General features: G+C 41.6%; 1 protein-coding gene across 2 annotated transcripts in view; it reads left to right on the top strand.

Moving 5' to 3' along the window:
• PRKG1 (protein kinase cGMP-dependent 1) overlaps positions 1-25,114 on the top strand; it is a 1,235,615-nt gene that overhangs the window by 1,000,456 nt on the left and 210,045 nt on the right. For both annotated transcript variants that reach the window (XM_025850942.2, XM_025850941.2), the window contains exons 6-7: positions 7,828-7,905; positions 15,537-15,631. In XM_025850942.2, the coding sequence (XP_025706727.1) occupies positions 7,828-7,905; positions 15,537-15,631 (173 nt within the window). The remainder of the gene's footprint in view (positions 1-7,827; positions 7,906-15,536; positions 15,632-25,114) is intronic.

The raw sequence follows: 25,114 nt of genomic DNA, 5'->3' as shown, positions 1-25,114 counted from the left end.
CGGTCAGGAGAATGGCCAGCAGCAATTTGGCAGCCACGGAGAAACCACACACAAAACAGGGATAATGGGCAGAAAGCGAGTGAGGTAGAGGCACATGCTCTGAGTGGTCCAGAAAGGCCTTGTTGAGACCCAATGATAAGAACAAGACCATGACAAGGACCTCGAGGAGAGTGTCCTAGACAGGCAGAGCTGTCCTGAATGCAGAGCTCTGGGGATGGGTCCAGTCTGGTGAGTACAAGGCATGGGGAGAAAAGCCAGTGATTTTGAAACTGAACCTGTGTGGGCGAGATGTGCGAATGGATGAGAACGAGGTGGGAGCCGGGATGCAGGGAACTTTATAGACCGTCGTAAGTCGTTTATGATTTTAACAGCAACAAGAAGCCACTGGAGGGTTTTCAGCTGTGGAGTAATTTCAGTTGATGGGCTATTTGCAAGGCCACTTTGGTTGCCGAGAGAAGAACAGATGGAGTGGGGTGGGGTGGGGTGTGGTGAGGGGCAATGGCTGAAGCAGGGAAGCCAGACGGAGGACATTACAAAAGTCCAAGGTGCGGTTCTGGCTTGGACTAGGGCGTCAACCGTGGAACCAGTGAGAGACCGCTGGGCTTGGCACGAGTATCAAAGGTAGAGGCCTTTCTAATGGATTGATGATGGGCGGTGCTAGCAAGCTGGGGATTAAGGAGGGCTTCTTCACTCCTGTAATTACTGTTTTCAAGTCCTTATTCTATCTCCAGCATTGTCTTAGACACTGAGGATGTTACAAGGTGAACACAACCAGACGCAATCCTTGCCATCGGGCACATTTAAAATCTGGTGGAGAACATTATTAAAAACAATCCTATGGATGCCTGCCTGGCTCAGTTCGTTGCGCATCTGCCTCCGGCTCAGGTCGTGATCCTGGGGTCCCGGGATCGAGTCCCACTTCGGGCTCCCTGCTCGGCAGGGAGTCTGCTTCTCCCTCTGACCCTCCTCCCTCTCGTGCTCTCTCTCTCTCTCTCTCTCTCTCATTCTCTCTCTCAAATAAATAAATTAAATCTTTAAAAAAATAAAAGTTGTGTGGCTTTGTAAAATCACAGAATGGGAGAGCCATTGTAGCCAGGGTGTGTTCAGGGAAAACTTGGATGGGAAAGAGAAGTAGGCTGCAAGGAGGCAAGAAGCAGTGGGGGGCTGCAGGGGTGCTTGTGCCAGGCGGGAGGAAGGGAGCGTGGCACGGATGAGAAACGGACCCAAGGGGTGGGTCGTCCAGCGCGGCTGGAGGACAAAGTGAGCAGGAGTGAGAGGAGGTTGGAAAGGGAGACACTGAGCAGACCGTATATGATCTTGCAGGCAGTGTTAAGGAGTTTGGCTTTCCTCCTAATGACTATGGAAACCTTTAAACCAATCTGCCTAATTGCTCAGATTTCCGCTCATTCTAAATGCTGTATTTTTCTACGATTTAATTTGAAATAAGAAAATGGCAGAGCTGCCAAATGACCTTCAAAAAACAATGAAACTCCCTGCATTTGATGAACATAATTAGACGCTCGAAGCATCAGCACGTACGATCATCTTCCCCTCGGGTGCAATTGAACATTTCGGGATGGCAGTCAGGAGTCCTGGTTTGACAACACCATGGACATCAGCTTTTACATACCTACACCACCTCTGGCCACTGTCCCCTAGGCTCTTCTCTGGACCATGAGTTTTAGGAGCTTACGCAGCCTGGAAAAACGTACAGCCAATGCCCGTGCAGGTAACCTAGATAACCTAAAATAAGGGATAGGACAGTTGTGGGTGTCGAGTTACAAAGCCAAGTCAGTGATATTAAGAGAGTCATTAGATAATTTTCACCAATTACATAGACTCGAGATGTTCCTGTCAAAGTGTCTAATCTCTGGGACGAAGGGCTGATGGGTCTGCAAGAGCCGACTGGTCTGGAGCACGGGGAACGGGGGCACTCACTGCCGTGGGGCATACCCCAGGCCCTCATGGGAAGGTACACGAGGCAAACAGAGCTGTGAGGGAGGGAGGAGACTTGTCTAGGGCCTGGATTCAGCCATTTTGAATACCACTGACTTTGGACTATGCCGTTTTGTGACTCAGTACCTTCCCATTTTGCCAGTTGCGGTTGGATTTCCTGTGGCTTACAATGGGGGGAGTTGTGACCCATCTTTTTGTTTGCCACTGAAGGTGACTTGGATACATCTCTTCTTTGCAACCTAAAAAAAGATAGTTATTGCCCACACCAAATTGCCCAGCCACAGGTTGGGGGTGGAGGAGGTGGGAGTGTAGGGGGGTGGGACACCGCCCATCCTTCCCACCAGCTCCTCACACTGGGACCTTGGGCCAGTCATTTAAGCTGTTTGCTTCAGCTTCCCTGATGGAAGCCCTCTTAGGATTATTGTGAAATCACCACAAGATAAGCACCATGAGCGTGCTTTGCCCACTATGCGAGGGATTGAGAATAGGCTGGGCTCTGTCCTGGACTCTCCCCTCCTCTCTCCGATGTAGACCTTAAGAGTGGGGAGGACGCTGGTGGCAGGCTCTGAACTCCAGGACGTCCCAGGGCCAGAGCTGCCGGGAGCAGGTGGGACGCAGCCCCCAAGGGGTCTGGTTTGGGTGATGCATTGCTGAGTCGCAAACCACCCCAAAACACAGCTGCCTAAGATGAGAACCATTTTATTGTGCTTATTATGTTCTGTGGGTTAGGAATTCAGACACAGTAGGGGTGGCTCGTCTGGGCTCCCTGACATTTGGGACTTCAAATGGGGACAATCAAATGCTGAGACTCGACCCAGCTGGGAGTGTCTTGCATTCGGGTGTCTCCCTGCTGACTGCAGTGATTGAGGTGACTCAGGCTGCGTGTGGGTGGCTCCATCAACCGGATCCCCTGCACGTCGCCCCCAGGTGCAGCTCACGCTTCTCAAGCGTGCTGCTGGGTTCCAGGACAGAGACTCCTGAGAACCAGTGGAAGCTGGAAGGCCTTTTCTTTTTTTTTTTTTTTTTTAAGATTTTATTTTTTTGACAGAGAGAGACACAGTGAGAGAGGGAACACAAGCAGAGGGAGTGGGAGAGGGAGAGAAGCAGGCTTCCCCTGGAGCAGGGAGCCCAATGCGGGGCTTGATCCCAGGACCCCGGGATCATGACCTGGGCCAAAAGCAGACACTTCACAACTGAGCCACCCAGGCACCTCTAGAAGGCCTTTTCTAAGATGACCTCGGAAGTCATGCAGATCTCTTCCAAGCCAGCTGTTGTCACAGAAGAGCTGCTGAGGCCCCTGGTTTCAAGGGGAGGGAAGGTAGTCTCCAGCTCTTAATGGGAGAACGGCCAAGCCATCACGCAGGAGAGCTTGTGGAGTGAAACTCTCTGGTGGCCATGTTTGGGAAATACAACCTGTCAGAGAATCACGGCATCTCAAGGCTGGGAGATGCCCTAAAGTTCCCCCTTGGGCATCCTTGGACACCACCCTCCGTCTCTTCTGCAATGGCTTGGCCCATGCTCACCCCGCCTCTGCTGGTGTGTGCTCTGGGAATGGGGCATCCTGCCCGCAAGTCCACCTCGAAGCTGTGCCTCCTGACCCTGAGGTGCCCACTGAAACCCTGAATCTCTTCCTACTTGCTCTGAATGGTCTCCCAGGAGGCTGCCTCCCTCTACTTTCCCACAGCTCAGTGGGGCTGTGAAGACCGCTAGCATGACTTGAGTCTTCCCTTTCCACAGTCTAGCACCCCACTTTTATCCGCCCTTCTTCCACACCCACCCAGGTCTCGGTCCTGACCCCGGAGACTCTTGGGTCAGTCCATGAAGTAGATACGCTCTTGGGTGCCTCTGCAGTCCTTCCTTCCCATTTTCCCGCTGCTGGAGGTTTGGTTTCCTTTGAGCGGTTTTCTTGCTGGCACCATGGAGTGATCTTGAGAAATGAAAACCATTTGGAGTATTCCAAATTCGTCTTGCCAGGCATTCGTTTAAGAGTGGACACACGACTCAAAGGAGACCTATGGGGACAGTTGCCAGGGCTTTTGGCACTCCTTCCCCAGAAGGTGCTGTAAGATGAGAGGCTGCCCTTCTCTGCCTCTGACCCCGCTGTGATGCCTAGAGCAGCGGACCCATCTCCTGAGGGCAAACCTGCAGAGAGCCCTTGCTCTGCGGGGCACTCAATGTCCTTTACCATGTAAGCCATTTACTTGATGAATGTTTAGAGAACACCCAGGTGCTCTTCTCAGGGCAGGGGAACAACAGGGAACATAAAAATTTCTTCGTGGAGCTGACGTTCTAGTGGAGGAGATGATTGAGAAGTGAGTGAATGATCTGTTAACCATGGGGCTGATGCAGTCCACCTGCCCCCAGGCCTGCTTTTCACTTTTCCTGGGTCCTCCTTTCTGTCCAGAAGCTGACCTGAATGGGAGGACTCCCCTGTCCCCTTTCAGCTGAACTCAGCCAATGGGGAGCCCCAGTGGGATACCAGAGGGTAGAGAAGAGAGAGGTCAGGCTCTCTCTGAACTAGGCTGGGGTTGGCAGTGGATCCTTCCTTCTCAGAAGCCATGGCCCCAGCTCTCAGCAGAATCTGATAATCCTGCTTTACCTTCAGCCTTCCTTGATGCCCATGCTCCTGTCATTCAGCCCTCTGTGAACCTTTCTGTCCTGAGATAGCTCCTTCTGAGCTCTCTGGGGTGCAGGGACATCTCAGGCACTGGGCAGAGCCTGTGCAGAGGCCCTGAGATGGGTCTGGGTGTTCAAGGAACATCAGGAAAAGGGGTGTGAAGAGAATAGACATAATGCAAGGGAAGGAGGCAGGCGGCAAGGTCCGCGAAGCAAAAGAGCAGTAGCTGTTAGTACCTTGCATCCTTTGTGGGGCTTCAGTGCCCATGGGCACAATCTGAGCCTTGGGAAAGCCTGGCACCTTCTGCTTCTGCACCCTTGGAAGCCAGCTGCCGTGTAAGAGGGTGGCTCTCCCCCAGACCACCTTGCTGTGGAGGAGACTGAGCAGCCCCAGGGGGAGGCCCATGTGGAGGAGCATAGAAGCTGACAGTCACGGGTGTGAGACCAGCACCAAATGCTCACCCCAAGAGTGAGGCATTAGACTTTCCACTGATCCAAGCTGACACTGTGGGAAGTCAGAATCATCTAGCACACAGTATCAAGAGAAATAATAAATTGCTATTTCACGTCCAGAAAACCACAAAAGATTTATGGCAAACATTCTCAATTGGGAGCAGTTTTGCCCCTTACAGGTTAATTGACAATGTCTTATGACACTTTCGGTTGCCACAACTGGGACTGGAAGGGCTACTGGCATCGAGTGGGTAGAGGCCACAGAAGCCACTAAACATCCTACAGCTGAACTGAATGTCCAGGACAGCTCCCAGCAGCAGAGAATTGTCTGCATCAAAATGTCAGTGGTGGTGTGCCTGAGAAACCCTTACCTTCATACTTTTTAATATAGTACAAATAATTTTGGCTTTTTAAAAGGAAATGACAGTCTTTGGGTAGGAATATGCTTTTAAGGAGAGAAGTCAGAAGAATGAGCCATTCAGATGAGCTCAGGATTCTTCCATGTTGGGTGTTTTTTTATTTGTATTTTTCTTTTTCCAAAATAGTAGTATTTCTGCTGCTAATATGTGGGCATAGTAAGCTGCTAATTCTCCTCTTTTCGGAGAGCCTTTCTCCTGCTCAACATCCTGTAACTTGTTCCTCATACTTCTGTTGGGGCTGAAGAATCTCCTCCATGGGGAAGCCCTGGGGAAAGAGTGAGACAATACAACAGACAGTACATAAGCCCTACCAACAGAAAACATAGCTTGCACACTTGATTATTTGGGGGGTTTTGAGAGGTTTAGGATTAGGAAACAAGTGAGAAATATGACAAAGACTAAGGTAAATGGAACTAATATAATATTGTTGTTACTAATGATAAAAAATCAAGGCTAGGGAATGTGGCTTAGGTGTCAGAGCCAAACAGCCTTCCCAAACTGGGCCTGCATTTGGGTGGACATACTTGCCCTGGGGCAAAGGCCCAACAGAGGCAGCTTCATTCTGCTTCCCCTGGAGAAGCCGCAGAGAATGTCTGCCTCTGTGGGGAGCTCACCCCCACAACAGAGACTAGGGGCTAAGGCGACCACACCTAGCTGATGGCTTCCAAATGCACCAGCCAGGTAAGTCATACCACCTCCTCTGGTGTGCAGAGTGGGGAAGGGAAGAGAGAGGTCCTGAATTTTACTAACAGGGGGGCTCCATTTATGGAGAGTGGGGAAAGATGCTCCAGCCTGCCCCCCTACCCTACTAGTACAGATTGTAACTCCTCCCTTGTCTGCCTTATTACTACCTATGCTAATACAGTAGCTGCTGGCCACGAGCTAAATGTGTGGTGTCTTAATCACACTGGCCACATTTTACTGTTCAGTAGCCACATGTGGCTAGAGGCTGCTGTATTGGACGGTGTGGCTATCGACCATTGCCACCCTCAGAGAAAGATCCAGTGGATGGTGCTACTTTGAGATTTTTGCATCTCGTCTTTGTATCATCAGTGCCTACAGCCAGGCCTGACTCAGAGGCACACAGAGATGTTTGTGGAACTGATACAGGAAAGAAGACTCTTGTGATCGTTGCTTTTCACACCTGCATGTACTAAAGATCTTTCCTTTCCCAAATAGCAAGAAGTGACAGGGGAGCATGGGTATCTTGTTAAGTGAAATAAATCAGTTGAAGAATATGCATTCTATAATCCTAGTTTGAAAACTTGTTTTGAATAAAAAAAAGGTAAGATTAGGTAGCATGTTAATTTTCTAGATATGCAAAGAAAGAGATTGTTGTTCTCAGTGTCAAGTGCTAACAAAAGGCAATGTCAACAGTGAATAGACAACAGTATTAAGGAACATGGTATTGAAGTATAAGGACAAATCACAGCTGTTAGCCTCGTAACTGCCACATGCAAACCATGAAATCTGTTTCCTAAGGAATGTGTAAAGTAATGTTTTCTTTCCCCAAAAATGGTTCCCTTGCTAAGCTGCAGAGAAGAATGTGGCCAGATGGCGCAGTCTCATTTTTCTGTTATATCTTCTGACCCAGCAATATACTTTTTTTTCCCACGTCGCCTTAGAGAAATTACTTTTGTTCATTGCAGAAGTAATCTTTACCCTGGGAATGGACCTAGTGACTGTGTCCACAGCCTAGCACTGACTGCGATCATCCTCTTGCAGCCTTCCCTTGCTTCTCATTTGCTAGTTGATGAGCTCGCAGATGCTGGACCAGAATTCAGTCCATAAAATGAAGACATTCCGTCTGACAGGGCCAAATCTAAATTGCTGAAACAAGAACGTTAAAGCATGAAGCTGTGCCTTAGAAAGTAACTAGGGCCATCTAACGCACACCAGAAATCATCCTGGTTTCAAAATTAAGATCTTGAGTTGCCACAATAATTTCTCAAGGAAAAAAAAAAAAAGCCTATCAATCATTACAAGAATACTGAAACAAAATGAAAATGACAAATAAAATATTATTAAAAGACCAGTTTAATTAGCGTTCTGCTGTTTTAGGTTATGCTCAGTTGATGGGAGAAAAGAATATTTTTACCCAACTATTAAAATGAATCAATGTAAAGATCTGAATATAATCGTCCAGAAAAAATGGCAGTAACAAAATAGTTTTAAACATGAGTGTGATAAAAATGATTTCTCTGTAATTATTTCGTTCATTGACTATTACTCACTCTTAAATCATAATGGATTCTGGGCTTGGGTAAAACTCCATCAGGATGAATGCATCCCTGCAGGGCTGATACTTGAAGAGATTGAGCTTTTGTTATATTACTCCTTTCTTAATGTTTTTTTTTTTTCTGTTGCTGTTTCTATTTTTCAGACTCACTATGAGAATGGGGAATATATCATCAGACAAGGTGCAAGAGGGGACACCTTCTTTATCATCAGCAAAGGAACGGTAAGCCCCGGCAGCATGAGGGTGATACACAGTGGGGCGGGGTCCTGGGGTGCATCAGCCACCCCTGGAGATGCACACGCACAGGGTCTTGAGAGAGAAATATTTAAGAATGGATCTCCCAAAAATGATGCCGGAGGAAGAAAAACTGTAACTCTGAAGATCAGAAAATAGCCTCTGTTCTATAATTTAATAACCATGGTGCAAGGTGCCGCTGATATGTCTGCATAAATGGGAAGATTTCCATAATTTCTATAATTCAGAAATTGTAGACTAAGGTCGCTTAAAAAATTCTCAACAGGAAAAGAAAACTCAACCCCCCCCCCCCCCCCCCCAACCTCCCTCTAGTGATTAGGAGCAGTAATATTGCTCTCTTGAAACACCTGGGCTTTGAAATGAGATGGCCCAAGTGTGAATCCCACTAGGAAACTTACAAGTCTCAGTGTCCTTAGACAAGTTGCTTAGCACTCTGAGGACAACAAAGGTATAAATACACTCATGTTTTATTGTGTCTTCATAAAGAAATGTTGAATGGATACTGAGAAACTATTAGCAGGGGTAAATTACAGGGGAAGGGATAAATAGGGGGTTAACCCAGGGATAGGACTGAAAAATCCTAATTTATCCCTTTATATTTTTTTCAGTTATCAGTATTATAAGTCTTTTAACTTATATTTAAAAGTGAAATAATAAATTAAGTAAATTGGAAAATGAGGATTTGTGTGGATGAACGCTCTAATACTCTAAAAAATACCTTTCACTTCTTTCAGCAGTGAAGTCATCATCACTTTTGTGTTTAAGTGTCCTTGCCCTATGACTAATAGAACTTATTTTGCTTCATCTTAAGGGATGCTTAAGAGGAATTTGTACGTACTAAGCATAGTAAGCAATAGGAAAGGAAATGCCGGTAGAAGGGGATTTATACAGCAGTTTTCATTTTTATAATTGTTCTTTGAAATGTTAGTTTAGGGGCACCTGGCTGGCTCCATTGGTAGAGCATGTGACTCTTGATCTCAGCGTCCTGAGTTCAAGCCCCATGTTGGGCGTAGAGATAATTTAAAAAGTAAATAAAAATGCTAAATAGTTTTTTAAAATGTGAGTAAGTTTTTTCTTCTAATTTAACAAATATGACTGACTCTGGGACTTTATAGGTCATACTGAGATAGTAAAGAGAGATGTACAGAGCCTCAGTGGATAGAATAGGTGAAAGATTATAAATCTCGTTGGATCACCTTTTCGATAATCCTCTCTGGACTGATTTTGAATCAAGAATATGTCAGTGTTTACACCAATGACCTGTCACACAAAGTGAAGACAGCATTATTTGTGCTTGTATCATACCTTTTTTTTTTTTTCTTTTTTTCCTGACTGAGAGCAGAAAGCCTGGGATACAGAGAAATGTCAGGTGCCTGCCTCTTACACACATCAAGAAAAGACCTGACTGGCCACAGTTACACTTAAGACTGTATTTTGAATTTTCCAATGTTAGAGGCTAAGGAACCTTAACATTTTGTGGTTTGTGTTTAAAGTGTTGGAGCTTTACTATTTGCTGTTTTATTTCTTAACATTTACTAAAAAATCAGGGAAATTGAAAATCCTCATGGATAGAAATGATTCAGTAGGTCACAGGGAGATTTTTTTGTCCTGACAATCTGGATTTGTTTTTTCTTTATTACACTGCTAATCCTTTGCTATCATGGAATGATACATTTATCCATTTAAGATGAATTTCTGACAGACTTTTGTGATTACCCCATTACTGTAAATTTCAAGCACTACCTAAAAGAAGCTGCTGTTTGTAACCAGTTTCAGTTGCAAATGGGTGCATTAGTGGTGCTGCTTTATGAGTTTTGTAATACGTACAAATGGAAACAGTGAGGAAGCACACCACAGGAACCCGTTCTCTTGGCAGTGTTTCAGAGCACCATGGGGATTCTGGGAGACAAGTAGTAAGAATATGTTAGACTCTTTTGACACACTCAAGATGTTTTGTTTTGTTTTTTTTTAAACCAGCCATAGATTTTTCTAAGGCTAGTTTTTCATGTCATACAACTTAGCTGCTATGATTTTTAATTATATTAGTTATATGATAAATAATAGATGGCATATTGGTATATTAATTCTATTAATTCCGTTACACATATATTGGAATCCTAAGAAGCAGGAGATGAACACGCTTAAGTCCCAGTGGAAGGAAGAGGAGAGAAAAGTAACAAGAGTGCCTTCAAGTAAGCAGGCAAATAAGTTGTGGAACTGGAATTTTCTTAAGCTATATGCTTTGCTTTAGGTATACAGACGTAAATTTGTTTTCATATACATTTAAAAGCTTATGAAGGATAATCCTGGAGAAGATGATTTCCTTGTTTCCACTGAACTGGCTTTTCCTTAGAACATGTTGTAAGACACACAACAGGTGGCTAGAATTACCAAAGGATTTCCCCAGTTCAAGACATTTATTGACATGTAAAACTGTTTTTATTCTCCTGTGAAGCACATGCACACAGAGAAAAACTCTGAAATATTTATTTCTCCCCCCTTAAACCTACACAACATGATTTTTTACAACTTGGGTGCCATGCTTGCAGTGATGTCTAAAGGACTCATCTAGAAGCTGAGTTAGTTCTCTATATATCCCAGTTGCCTGGAAACTTGACGTTTCCTTCCCCCAGCAGTGAAGTATAAACCTCCAAGAATTCACAACAGAGCAAAGAAAAATATCTTTGATAAAAGCTGTAGCTGTGTTACATCAAAAAAATGTACTCTCTTGATACATAAGTTGTACCAGTATCTGGAAATGAAGAGATAGAACAGTAATTAGAACAATAATTAGATATTTAAATCTAAAAGAAACACAGTGACATCTCTAGAAGAATTAATGAGTTATATAATATGTAATATCTATAAATATCTATAAAATATATTCATACAATGGGATAATGTGCAAAGAGAGGAAATGAACTACAGTTATGTATGTAAACGTGGAGGAATTGGGTAACTCTCAAATACAATACCAATCAAAAGGTGCACGTTGCAGAAGAACATGCATCCTGTTATTTTTATAAAGCTCAAAAACAGTCAAATATATGGTACTCATGCATGGAATGAGATGTGAGTGTATGTAGGCACATGCATTAAATTGCAAACATTAGAAAGGGGATCATGAACATGAGATTCATGGCAGACATGTTGGGGGCATGGGTTAGGACACATGGTAGAAAGAGACTCTGATTTACTCCTGTGTTACACAGAGGGTTCAGTTGTCAAATCAGACCCTTAGGAATCATAAATCTTGCCCACACTGAATTTAACTCATGACTCAAAGAATACAGGCAAGCTTCAAGTTCAGAAAAAAAAAAACATTCCTACCCGATACATGTCCCAAACTACGTGATACCTAAAGTGTCCTCATTCTGCATCAGGAGGCATTTTGATTTGGGAATAACAGGACCTATTTTTGAGTGATATGTGCAGAACATTGTTTGGAAGGGGAACTGCTTTGTTTTGGGGACTCCTTGGGTTTTGTAATCTAATAGTCACACAGGTAGGAAAATGATTACCTCACCCTCATTTTCTAGTTGGGTCTTCCCCGTAAATCTGTAAATTCCAGGCTTTTTTTTTTTACAATAAACATTGCTTTGTTTATAAAATCCGCTGAATCTGTACTAAAACATTTTCTTTTCTTTTGAATCGTTTTTGATTAAACATGTTGGTTGTGCACATTGATTTTGTTTATTGAAGACTTTGGTATCAAAGATCAATTTCATACGTCCTTTTAAAAAGATATAATTTTTATTTTGATGTTAATTTTTTAAATTATACGTATAATTAAAAATAGTTTTAAAAAACTCAAATTACAGACTACACACGTCTTACAGAAAAAAAGTTAACATATAGATAAGTAAAAAAGACATAAGAATACACACTCTCCTTTATCTGTCTTAAGGAAAAGAAGTTTATGCTCTAAATAGCATTTATAGGAACAATGGGAGAGCACTAATAGTGATAGGGGATATTTCTTTTACAATGAAATGCATGAATTTCCAAAGTAGGTGAGGGAAGTAGAAGAAAGCGGGGGGGGGGGGGGGGGGAATATAGAAGAAGTAACCAGCTTTTTTGAGCACTTACTATTTTTTTGTAGAGATGTATTGTTTTTGAGGTAATGCACACAAGCAGGGGGAGGGGCAGAGGCAAAAGGAGAGAGAGAAAATCAAGCAGGCTCCCTGCTGAGTGGGCAGCCCAACTCAGGGTTCGATCTCATGACCCTGAGATCGCGACCTGAGCTAAAGTCAAGAGTCAGATGCTCAACCGGCTGAGCCACCCACACGCCCCAAGCACTTATTCTTAAGAGGATGGTTTTCATAGATTTTTCTCATTTAATTTGTGCACACATACAACCTCTTTTGCGATAACTCTCCCGTTTTTTGGACAAGGTGATGAGGTAACAGTGGTTCAAACAGACCAAGTATTCTCTTTAAGGCTCCATAGCTAGTTCTTTCCCATAGCATTGTGGATCATAAAGTACCCTGTGGTCAGGGAAAGAATAAGTAATATAGGCCAAGGTCAGAGAGGCTCTCTCTGTACGTAACTTCTCTACCCTGACATTTTTTTGGAATTAAAGATGCAAATGTCCATGCCAGGTGTCTGTGCATATTTAGAATGATTCATTATATGTACAAAGAAACAGTGTGGAAATTACAACCTTAAAGGAAACCTTTTATTCTTGCTCTTTGAACTGCTTATCTTTTCACATACATGGATTATCCAGATAGGTTTTCCTTCGCACTCGTCATGTAAGCAGAAAGTGGTCTATTCGATAGGTGGCCCACTTTTTATGGCTCTGTTACTGTATTTCAATAATATCTTTGTAAAGACTATTTCCGAAGCCGCTGAAATCTCCCCATGCCTTGCATAAGGAGGTCTGCCGTTTGGAATTTCTAATCATTTTTGTTGTTGGTAACCAGATGGCAAATGTACAATTATATAATGTATCCTTATATCCAATTTTGAATTCATGATCTTACAGTATATTGCACCTCAGTTCATGACTTTTTTTTTGGAGTAAGGAATGACAAATAATCTTGTTGGGTTGCCTCATAGCACAGATGAGGAAACTGAAGCCCAGAAATAAAACAATGAATTGATGTGTGTCAGAGTTTGGTCTACAAAACATTTGCATCTAAATCACCTATATTAATCTTTCAGATACAGATTTCCCAGTCCCACTATAGTAGAACTTCAAGAATAAGAGTCTCCTTTATATTTTTCTTCCAAGTTTTTGTTTCAATTCTAGTTAGTTAACATAGTGTAATATTAGTTTCACGTTTAGGATTTAGTGATTCATCACTTACATATGCACCCATTCCAACAAGTGCCCTCGTTAATACCCATCACCCATTTAACACATCACCTACCCACCTCCCCTCCAGCAACCCCCAGTTTTCTATCATTAAGAGTCTCTTTTATGGTTTGCCTCTCTCTTTAACCCCCTTGTTCATCTGTTTTTTTTTTTTTTCTTAAATTCCACCTAGGAGTGAAATCAAATGGTATTTGTTTTTCTCTGACAGATTTTAGCTTAGCATAATACGCTCTAGCTCCATCTGCATCATTGCAGACGGGAAGATTCCATTCATTTTGATGGCTGAGGAATATTCTGTTGTATATGTACACCACATCTTCTTTATCCATTCATTAATCGATGGATATTGGGGCTCTTTCCATAATTTGACTTGTTGATAATGCTGCTCTAAGTATTGGGGTGCATCATTTACCTCTGAATTAGTATTTTTGTATCTTTTGGGTAAATACCTAGTAGTGCAATTGCTGGGTCGTAGGGTGGTTCTATTTTTAACTTTTTGAGGAACCTCCATACCGTTCTCCAGAGCGGCTCTACCAGTTTGCATTCCCACCAACAGTGCAAGAGGGTCCCCTTTCTCCACATTCTCGCCAATACCTGTTGTTTCTTGTGTTGTTGATGCTAGCCATTCTGACAGGTGGGAGGTGATATCTCATTGTCGTTTGGATTTGTATTTCCCTGACGAGTGATGTTGAGCATCTTTTCATGTGTCTCTTGGGCATCCGTCCTCTTTGGAAAACTGTTCATGTCTTCTGCCCATGTTTTAACTGGATTATTGGTTTTTTGGGTGTTGAGTTGCATCAATTTTTTTTTATATATTTTGGACACTTACCCTTTATCGGATAGGTCATTTGCAAATATCTTCTCCCATTCTGAAGGTTGCCTTTTAGTTGTGTCGATTGTTTCCTTCACTGTGCAGAAGCTCTTTATCTTGATGAAGTCCCAATAGTTCATTTTTGCTTTTGTTTTCCTAGCCTCAGGAGATGTATCAAGTAAGAAGTTCAGTAGCCTTTATTTTAAATAAGACCCCTTACCCTGAAGTTTGAAAATCAGTGGGCTAGTGTATTTCTGCCCACATCTCTAAAAGCCTCATCAGCATGCAAATGAGCATCTCTATGATATAGCTTGGCATAAGAGGGTTAAAAACTGCACACCCATGGTTTGAAACACAGTGTGGAAAAGTAATCAAATGGATCAGTGGAGAATAATAATTGAATTCCCTCCACCTTGCACATACATTCTGAATGCTTATAAAAAGTCTGGTCTTTGTCATCCATTCTCTAAACTCAGAAACCTGAAGCATAGTATTTTTAAATGTGCTAAAGTGTCTGGCATTGTCTTAAGAAATTAGTTTTTTCTACTTCATTACATTTTCCAGGTAGATGAGTTTTAACTATTTAACCATTCTAGAGGAAACATAGCCGGTATTATGAATATTAGTAGAACTTGAAGGGGAAGTGAATTAACACAAAGGTACAACTTACTGAATTTATTCTTCATTCATGCAACAAAAACATTATTACTTTCCTTCCGTGGACTGTCACCCAAGTCAAAAGTCCTTATGGGCCCAGATACCTTGTTTGGGTAATAAAGCTTTTCTGTTCCAACAACTTACAGCTTTTTTAGGTGCTTATTATAAATTGTAGAGAATGTCAAAGATAAATCCACGTCTTTGAAGAGCACACTCCTACGATAAAGAAGGGAAAAGATATACATGCAGTTCTTAGATCTTTAAAAAATGAAATCCTTCTGAATGACGCATGTCGGACTGTCGTGGGTTAGACCTGTAGGAAGGACTTCATGAACACGTGAACAGCCTTTGAATGGAGGCTGGATTCTTAGGAAAAAGAGACAGGCATTGTCTTAGAGGAATGAGGACATGCATGCGAAGTACGTAGAAAGATGCTCACTGCGGAAAAGAATGGAAACAATTTAAACATCCATCTATAAGGAGTTGGATGGATAGGAATGCTCACTTGATTCATTATAGTGCTTGCCTCATAGGAGGTCGGAATGAGGATTAAGTGAAATTCAAATTTCTGAGTAATTTATGACTACTTGAAAACACCTTGAAACAGCATAACAATATTGGAGGGCATTTCTTGTGGTTTGTATGAAAATTTGTGATTTTCTTCTTTGGTCCTTCCAGTAATAATGTCCTCATGGTCTTCATGAAAGTAAGTTTAAAAGAAGAAACAAGAAATGGAATTAACATTACCAATTAGTGTTGATCTGATCAGTCAGCGTGTGCAGTGGATATAGACTTTGTTTCTCTTTGTAGGTAAATGTCACTCGGGAAGACTCACCCAGTGAAGACCCGGTCTTTCTTCGAACTTTAGGGAAAGGAGATTGGTTTGGAGAGAAAGCCTTGCAGGGGTGAGTAGATGACATGTTACACAGTTTTTGTCTGTGTGCTGCATAAATTCCCATCTCACATACTGAGCTCCGAGCAAAACAGGCTCTTTTTTTTTTTTCTAAATTTTTTTTTTTTTATAGATTTTATTTATTTATTTGAGAGAGAGAATGAGATAGAGAGAGAGCACGAGAGGGAAGAGAGTCAGAGGGAGAAGCAGACTCCCCGCTGAGCAGGGAGCCCGATGCGGGACTCGATCCCGGGACTCCAGGATCATGACCTGAGCCGAAGGCAGTCGCTTAACCAACTGAGCCACCCAGGCGCCCAAAACAGGCTCTTTATTTACTGTTGATCCTACGATTGGACACAGACCCTTGATGACCATTTTTATTTATTTCCAGGCAGACTTGTCATGCATTTATATAGGCTTTAGGATTAATTGATGAACTTGTGTAGTATCATTTGTATATTAATGGGGAAATTTCTTGGCTCAGTGCTCCTTTTCTACACTCTCTATAAGGACTCTAAAAGAGGGGAAAGTCTCTGCTAAGCTTATTTCGTGCGGCAGTTTTGCTCCTAATCTTAGGAGGACGATTGGTTGAGAATTTTGAAATCCCTGAACTGACTATACACACCGAAGGCGATGGAGTCTTGCTGGGCTTCATGTCTGGGCGGCGGTTGTCACTGCGGGTGGTAGAGGTGGAGATCATGCACGTGCACACTCCCATGGATGGGCTCCAAGGGCTGGACCCAGAGACGCGTGCTGTAAAAGGTCCCTGAATTCTACTTGTAAAGTAAATCCTTGAGAAGCAAGCACTTGGGATTTCCTCCCACATACTATGGAAGAGGCACCCAGTTGACTTTGAACTGCACATACTGCAGAACACATGACAAATACGACAGCTCTATTTGGGTATTCGCTTCTTCTTTTCCAGTAAGCGACACGTCTCAGTTATCACTGTATAGATTGATGAGACTCTTCAGAACTCAGTGCCGTGTGTGTATATACATCTACTTGAATCAGAGATAACCAATATACATTTATATGTGTGTCAAAATCCAGGTGTCAGAGGGTCTGCTAGAGAAGAATAGCAATAGGATATAATTTATGCCTAAAATATTTGGAAGTCAGTTTTGTTTCCGTTACACTTTCATTTAAAAATTAGATTATAAGCATTTTGTTTGAAATTACTATGAAGAAATCATTTAGGGAGTTTTAATTTTTAAGCCACAATCAGATAGCAGGGTTTTTTTTCTTTCTTACCCTTTCACAGCTACAGAAATGAAACAGAGATCCTGATAAGCCATCTTACGTGTTCTAAATTATCTTATGAACATTCAGAGCTAAAAGCATTTCACTTTCTTCTTTTCTTCTGCTTAGTTCATTTGATCCTTATCTGATGATCATGTACTTGCCATTAGATTTTTTTCTATGGCAACGGTGGAAGAAATACCATGTTCACTTTACATTCACGAAAGAATAAAAATAAACATTATCTTTTTAGTATAAAGCACACAGACCTATCATTTGTACTTGAATATTTCTTTCCCTTGATTATACATAGAGGATTCTAGAGAATAATGCCTCCTGATTCCAGTGGTCCAAGATTAACTGCCTGTGTGAAAAATGTCATTTCCAACAAAGCCAAAGAAACAAATATTTTCAGTCATTTCTAATTGAGATCACAAGTGGAACGCCAGAAAATAAAACATGATTGAAAATGGACAGATTTTCTTTTGTAGCTTATTGCCACTGAATTTTGGTGCCTATTAAAGAAAGCTTTTATGGTGAAAACCCCTTCCTAGAATGTGTCTAGAAGTTCTTAAGAAGTGACCGTGAGTATATAGTTCATGGAAAAGTTACCAGCTTTTCTCTGGTATCAGAATATAATGGTGTTCCATCTAGATTGAATTCATCCTGGCATATGGCTATTCCCGTGAAGTGTCTGGTGCCCCAACTCTCTCTTGTACATGCTCGGTACTCTGCTCTGGCTGGCTCCTCACTCCACCCTCCCTGCCCCCACCTTCCCACTCCCCCGTTTTCCCTGGGGCCCCATCCTTCCCCCAGCAATGTCGGCCTTTCTTGTGCCCTCTGCCCTTATATTCTCGCTGCTCCCCTTGGCCTTACCAGCCTACTCTAAGTACCCTCTGAAATGTCACTGGGGATTTGCAACTTGCAACAGAGACTGCCCTTCCTTTTCTGTCTTCTTCTTCTCAGCCACAGTTTTACCCTGCTGACCACCCCTTCCTTCCTTCCTTCCTTCCTTCCTTCCTTCCTTCCTTCCTTCCTTCCTTCCTTCCTTCCTTCCCTCCTTCCTTCCTTCATTTGAAAGAGAGAGAGAGAGCACACAAGCAGGGGGTAGGGGCAGAGGGAGAAGCAGACTCCCTACTGAGCAGGGAGCCCCACTCTGGGCTCAATCCCAGGACCCTGGGATCATGACCAGAGCCAAAGGCAGGCGCTTAACTGACTGAGCCACCCAGGCACCCCCACCCTTTCTTTCTTCAAATTCTCCTTCCTTTGGGTCCCTTGCAACTGTTAGCACTTCTTAGAATTTCTCATTCGATTTCCTAAAATTCATCACTGTTTTGTCCTCAACTCTCTCTCTTACATACATTTTGATAGACATCGAGATCCATGGTTGCCTGTCACCTTGATGAGAAGTCCAAATACTTACATTCTTATAGGAGCTCAGTATCTGGCACTTTTCAGATACTCAGCATGTAATTGTTGAATCAGTGAATGAATGAGTGAATGAATGAACAAATGAACAAACAAACAAATGAACCTCTCTAATGTAGCCCAATCAGGCATTCCCTTCTTGCTTGGATCTTGTCTGCTTGGATCTGTTTGGCAATAGGTAAGGGGTTATGAACTTGCTTGTCTACAGGGGGCAGGCTGGTAATGTAAATAAATAAGGTAAGGTGGCAAACTAGAAACCCTTCTGTGAAGAGGACAGCAATTCCTGAGCTCCAGCACTTTGCTAGGCATTTTTTTTTTTAGCAGAAATAAACTTAGGTTTTGAAAAAAAAAAATGAAATGTGATTTGGTAACTTGATTTTTGAAAAAAGCTCTGCAAGCAAAACAAACAAACAAACAAAAAAAACCCAACAAACATTTCTGCAAATGATTTGAGCTGTGAGCTGCCATTTTGTGATTTCTATCAGTTATGTCTTCTTAAAACCCTGTATCTAGAATCAAATGAAGGAAGCTTAAAAGGTTAACCCTTCTTGGTTATTTCCATGTTTTGATTTTTGTTTTAAATGTTTTGATGTCCTATGTATGTAACCTGATTTTCACTCAGAGTATCTATGTGTTTTTTTTTATCTTTGAGTTTCAATGTTTGACACAAGAAATTCTAACTTTTCACATATCAGATAGATTTGCTTCACTTATTTCCCTCTGAAAACCTTAAAAACAGATGTTACTTTGAGATAGAAAGTCCTCTGGGCACTGTGTGTATCCTTTTGGGTAATATCTATGCTTCTTTGCAAATCATGTAATTTTTATCCTTGGAAGACAGATAGAGTTCTCTGTGCGTACATAACACAGCGTTTCAGATTGTTGTCTCACACATAAAATTTACATGTACTGGGAATTGTTGCTTTATTTTCCTGAGGATGTTCATCATACCACTAAAATATGATAAATTGGTTAATTTTGACATGAATCCTTGACCATACTTTTTAAATTTCAGAATGCTTAATACGAGTATCGGTGAAGCGCACAGTAGATGATTGAATGACAGAGCTGGAATGTGAGCTCAGTACTCCGACTTCAGAACTCTACTCTAGAGTTCTGCCTCTAGAAGGAACAAGCTCCATTTCCTTGTTGTACACAGACAGTAGAGTCCTAGATCTAGCCATCTCGTAATCTGTATTATTACCATCCATTAACTAGTAGCATCTCTTTAGCAGAGAAATTGAGGTCATGGATTGCTTTCATTTTCGTTGATGTGAAGCAGATTATTCAGTATCTCTTGGCTCAAGCACTACTTCCCCCCTCCGCCCCCCGCCGTGGTAATGGTTTTTCCATACCTGAGAGAGGGCAAAATGTTGTACTGTTTACAGAAGGACTCTTTCCTTAGGTACAGGAAAATTAAAGTTGTCTTTAAGAGAAATTATTGCAGGGATAGTCGTCCAGTAACTCACAAGTCAGTCTACCACACGCTTACTGTGGCTTCGAGCTCTCTCCACCTGACTTGAAACCACGCAGAATCCACATGGGCATCAGATGGTGTCAAGTTCTAAGCCACACCCATGCTGTGCATCTGCAATAAGATGGAAAAACCTAAGAGTAAGCACAACCTGACTGGGATGGGGCTGAGCTCCCACTTGGCCCTGTCCCCTTCCCCTGACATTTGAGTCTCCAGCGCAGCCTGTGATGAAGAGTTCCAGCCCAGAAGTCAGACTGCCTGGGCTGGGAACCACTTTGTCATCTACAGATTACGAGACCCTGAAAGGTTCTCCTTTAATCAGAAATGGTGGTGATGGTTGTACCTAACTTTCTTTTTTTGTTTGTTTGTTTCGTTTTTGAGAGGAATAATCAAGGGGATTGTTACAAAGCATTTGAGTGTCTAGAATTTAAATTATGCTCAAAAAAAGTTAGCTGGTATCATCAGCACCACCACCATCTTGTTTTCACTCTCATTATCAGTAGCATTGGCAACATCACCATCATCATGCCCAAGAAGGGTCTGCTATTTCTTGACCAAACTTTGGAGCACTTGGTATAATTGACATAGCTTTAGATGTGGAGTCAACCACCCACTGATGATATCACTTGGAGCAAGCCAGTACCTCTCTGGGTCTCTGGTTCTGAATTTGGAAACGAAGACAGTTGAACTAGATGATCTCTAACTTTCCTTAGGTCACAGCCTCTGCTTCTCTTGGGATTTGGCCTCTTTACAGCTGGAACAGAGCCCTGGATGCCAAATGCAGCCCTGCGCCACCCTGTTAAATGGTGGCCTTTAATAGAAGGCCCTTCCTTCCAGGAACTATCCTAGCTCTTCTTGCTTATTTTCCAATACCTATGCCACTTGCCAGGCTCTGTCCTTGTTGATGAAAAAAAAAAAAAAAAAAAGGGAAAGAAAGCCAAGGCTATATTTCCTCAAGGACCGTGATCTTGGGAAGGTGAATTAACATTTCTGAACCTGCTTTTCTCCCCCGTCCGTTTTTTAAATTAATAAAATGATAGTACATAGAAGGATATAATACTGGATATAGCATTTTAATACTTTGTCATATTTGAATCTGATAATTCATGTATTTATTTGAGAATAAACCATTACAGATACAATTCAAGCCTCTTTGGTCTCCCTTCCAGTCTTTCCCTCCTTCCCACCATCACCTCCTGAGGCTGGCCGTGTGCACCCTCCCTGCTCATGTGTCTATAATTTATTATGTATGTATTGTATTCCTAAATGCCCATAAGCTAGTTTTGTCGAAAATTTTGTACATCTGAAATCTCCATTTCACAGTGGGTCAATAGGTCCTTTCTCTTTCTTTTCCTTCTGTCACGTGAATTGCATTTGTATCATCTCTTAGAAGTTTTACCTTTTTCTATTCTTTTAATGATTAATCTTTAGGATTGTAATATGTATAGCCAACATGTACTGTGAACCAATGGCTCTGTTCTTCTCTTGAATAACAAAAGGACCTTCGTGTGTTTCAATCACACCTACCAACTTCCCTCTAGTTTTCTAGTCTCTGATTCCACCTGGTTGGTAAATCCCCTGGTATTATTACTGTTACGACTGCATTTTTTCAGACACCACTGATGTAGGTTTTCAACTTGTTTACCTGTTGCTTTGCCCGTGATTTCTTCTTATACACAGCTCATTCCTTTTGGGTTTATTCTTCAGCAGTTGTTCATAGATGATCTGTTTATATGTTCTGCCTTTGCCTGTATGTGCATTGAGCTGTGTATGGAGACCTAGGTTAAAATTTAATTTTCCTCGAAATTTTAAATACAGTTCTATTGTCTTCTGGCATTCATAGTCTGCAGTGAGTCAAATCATTCTTCCTTTAATGGTCCTGTGTCTTTTTCTTTGGCACCTGTCCCTTTGTCTTTGATGCTCTGCATCTTTCCTACAATCTGCCTAGGCACAGATACATTTTATTGTCCCTTCATATGCTGCTGTATCTTCTTTCCTTCTGAGATTATAGTTTTCCTCAATTCTAGAAAATTCTAAGCATTGCCCCCACATGTTTCTTTTCACCCCACTTTCTCTAATCTTTCATTTGGTGGCTCCTGATATTCTAGGTTTCAGCTCCTTATCCTTCCAGCCTTCCTTCTTTTCTCCTGTGTGTTCTTGCTCTGTATCATCCTGTGCTACGTTTGTGATGAAATCTTGGCAGTTCTCTCCTTCCACCTGCATCTGGTCTTAAATTCAACCCGTCCTCTGAGTTGTTGTCTGTGATTCTTTTCTAAATGCTGCTCTTAGTACTTCTACCTGGCACGCCACGGTGGTTAGTGAACTCTGCAATGAGACCGCCTGGGTTCGAATCCCAGCCCCACCGTTTACAAGGTGTTACCCTGTCTTCCTTCACCTCTCAGTGCTTCAGATTCATGGTTTGTAAATGGGAATAACCTTACCTGGCTACATACAGTTGGTGATTAATAAGCCAAGTGATGTGTGTAGTATGTATGTTCGTTATAATGAAAACTAGCAAATACTAACAGATCAATACAAAATGTTAGCTGTTACTGTTTTCATTCTGTTTTATCTTATTTCCCTTCTTTGCTTTATCTCTTTATTATTTTTAAAATGACAAATTATTTGAACTTTTCTGTTACTTTAATTCTAACATATGTTGTATCTGTGAACTCTCCCTCCTTATGGTGTGGTTTATTATAGCTTGTGGAGGTTTTTCGTTTGTTGGTTTGTTTTCAGTGCAGTTGGTGGACGGACAGACTCCTTCTGGCCAGGAACATCTCTTTGTAGCTATTTCACGTGTTTCATATTTGCCTTTGTGAGGATGGGTTTCACCTTGATGCCCCTGTACCATGAAGTTCAGAGAGAAAGAGTTCATCAGATCTCTAAGTTGTAATGCTTGGGTTCCTGTTTCTCTCGGGGAGAACCTCCTGAACACTTACCTGGACCAACAGAGAGAGAGAGAGAGAGAGAGCTTTTCTTTTTTTCTTTACTTTTCTCCCTCCCTCCTCCCTTATTTAATTTTAATTCCAGTATAGTTAACATAATTATGTTAGTTTCGGGTGTACAGTATGGCGATTCAGCATTACTCAGTGCTCATCATGATAACTGTGCTCTTAATCCCCCTCACCTGTTTGACTCATAGCCCCCCCGCCCCCGCACCCCCTGTCACCTCCGCTCTAGTAATCGTTTGGTTTGTTCTCTATAGTTAAAGAGTCTGTTTCTTCGTTTGCTGCTTTTTTCCTTATTCATTTGTTTTGTTTCTTAAATTCCACAAATGAGTAAAATTAGATAGTATTTCTCTTTCTCTGACTGATGTATTTTGCTTGCATTATACCCTCTAGATCCACCCATGTTGTTGCAAAAGGCAAGATTTCATTCTTTTTTATGGCTGAATAATATTCCATTATAATAAACACATACACATACCACATCTTTATCCATTCATTATCATTAGAGACTGGGGTTGCTTCCGTATTTCACTATTTTAAGCAATGCTGCAATAAACATATGGGCACATAATATCTTTTTGAATTAGTGTTTTCAATTTATTTGGGTAAATACGCAGTAGTGGAATTACTGGATCATGTGGTATTTCTATTATTAATTTTTTGAAGCACCTATCTACGGTTTTCCACAATAGCTGCACCAGTTTGCATTCCCAGTGAAGGTTCCCCTTTCTCCACATCCTCACCAACACTTGTTGTTTCTTGTGTTGTTGATTTTAGCCATTCTGACAGGTGTGAGGTGATAACTCATTGTGGTTTTGATTTGCATTTCCCTGCTGATGACTGATGTTGAGCATCTTTTCATGTGTCTTTTGGGCATCTGGATGTCTTCTTTGGAGAAATGTCTGTTGTCTTTAGCCCATTGTTAATTGGATTATTTGTTTTTTGTTGAGTTGTATAAGTTCCTTATATGTTTCAGATACTAAGCCTTTGTCAGTTTTGTCATTTGAAAGTATCTTCTCCAACTTAGTAGTTTGTCTCTTAGTTTTGTTGATTGTTTCCTTTGCTGTGCAGAAGCTTTTTATTTTGATATAGTCCCCAGCTTTTGTTTTCCTTGCCCTAGGGGAGATAGGCAGAAAAATGTCGCTACAGCTGATGTCAGAGACATTACTGCCTGTGCTCTCTTCTAGGATTTTTGTGGTTTCAGGTCTCACATTTAGGTCTTTGATCCATTTCAAGTTTATTTTTGTGCATGGGGTAAGAACGTGGTCGAGTTCATTGTTTTGGGTGTTTCTGTCCAGTTTTCTCAACATCATTTATTGAAGAGACAACTCTTTTTCCATTGCATATTCTCGCCTTCTTTGTCAAAGATTACCTGACCATATAAGTGTAGGTTTATTTCTGGGCTCTCTATTGTTCTGTTGATCTATGTATCTATTTTGTGCCAGTACCATATTGTTTTGATCACTACAGCTTTGTAGTGTAACTTGAAATCTGGGATTGTGTTACCTCTAGCTTTGTTTTTCTTTTCAACATTGCTTTGGCTATTCAGGGTCTTTTGTGGTTTCTTACATATTTTAGGATTATGTTTTCTAGTTCTGTGGAAAATGCTGTTGGTATTTTGATAGGGATTGCATTAAATCTATAGATTGCTTTGGGTAGTATGGTCATTTTAACAGTATTGGTTCTTCCAATCCATGAGCATAGAATACCTTTCCATTTGTTTGTGTCATCTTCAGTTTCTTTCATCAGTGTTTTATAGTTTCCAGAGTACAGGTCTTTCACCTTCTTGGTTGTTTATTCCTAGGTATTTTATTCTTTTTGGTACAGTTGCAAATAGGACTGTTTTCTTAATTTCTCTTTCTGCTACTTCATTATTAGTCTATAGAAATGCAATGGATTTCTCTATATTGATTTTGTATCCTGCAACCTTAGTAAATTCATTTATCAATTCTAGTACTTTTTTGGAAGAGTCTTTAGAGTTTTCTATGTAGAATATTATCTCATCTATAAACAATGAAAGCTTTACTTCTTCCTTACCAGTTTAGATGTCTTTTATTTCTTGTTTGATTGCTGTGGGTAGGACTTCTAGTACTATGTTGATTAAAAGTGGTGAGAGTGGTCATCCTTGTCTCGTTCCTGATCTTAAGGGAAAAGCTCTCAGTTTTTCACCATTGAGTATGATGTTAGCTGTGGGATTTTCATATATGACCTTTATTATGTTGAGCTATGTTCCCTCTAAACTGACTTTGTTGAGAGTTTTTATAAATACTGTACTTTGTCAAAAGACAATGGATATTGTACTTTGTCAAACACTTTATCTGCATCTGTTGAAATGGTCATATGGTTTTTATTCTTTCTCTTGTTGATGTGATGTATCATGTTGATTAATTTGCAAATACTG

Source organism: Callorhinus ursinus, unplaced genomic scaffold (genome assembly GCF_003265705.2).
Source record: "Callorhinus ursinus isolate GAN/ISIS: 27379988/994484 unplaced genomic scaffold, GSC_fseal_2.0 scaffold32, whole genome shotgun sequence".
NCBI classification, from domain to species: domain Eukaryota; kingdom Metazoa; phylum Chordata; class Mammalia; order Carnivora; family Otariidae; genus Callorhinus; species Callorhinus ursinus.
The sequence above is the reverse complement of the archived record's forward strand: the minus strand, read 5'-3'. Positions and strand labels throughout refer to the sequence as shown.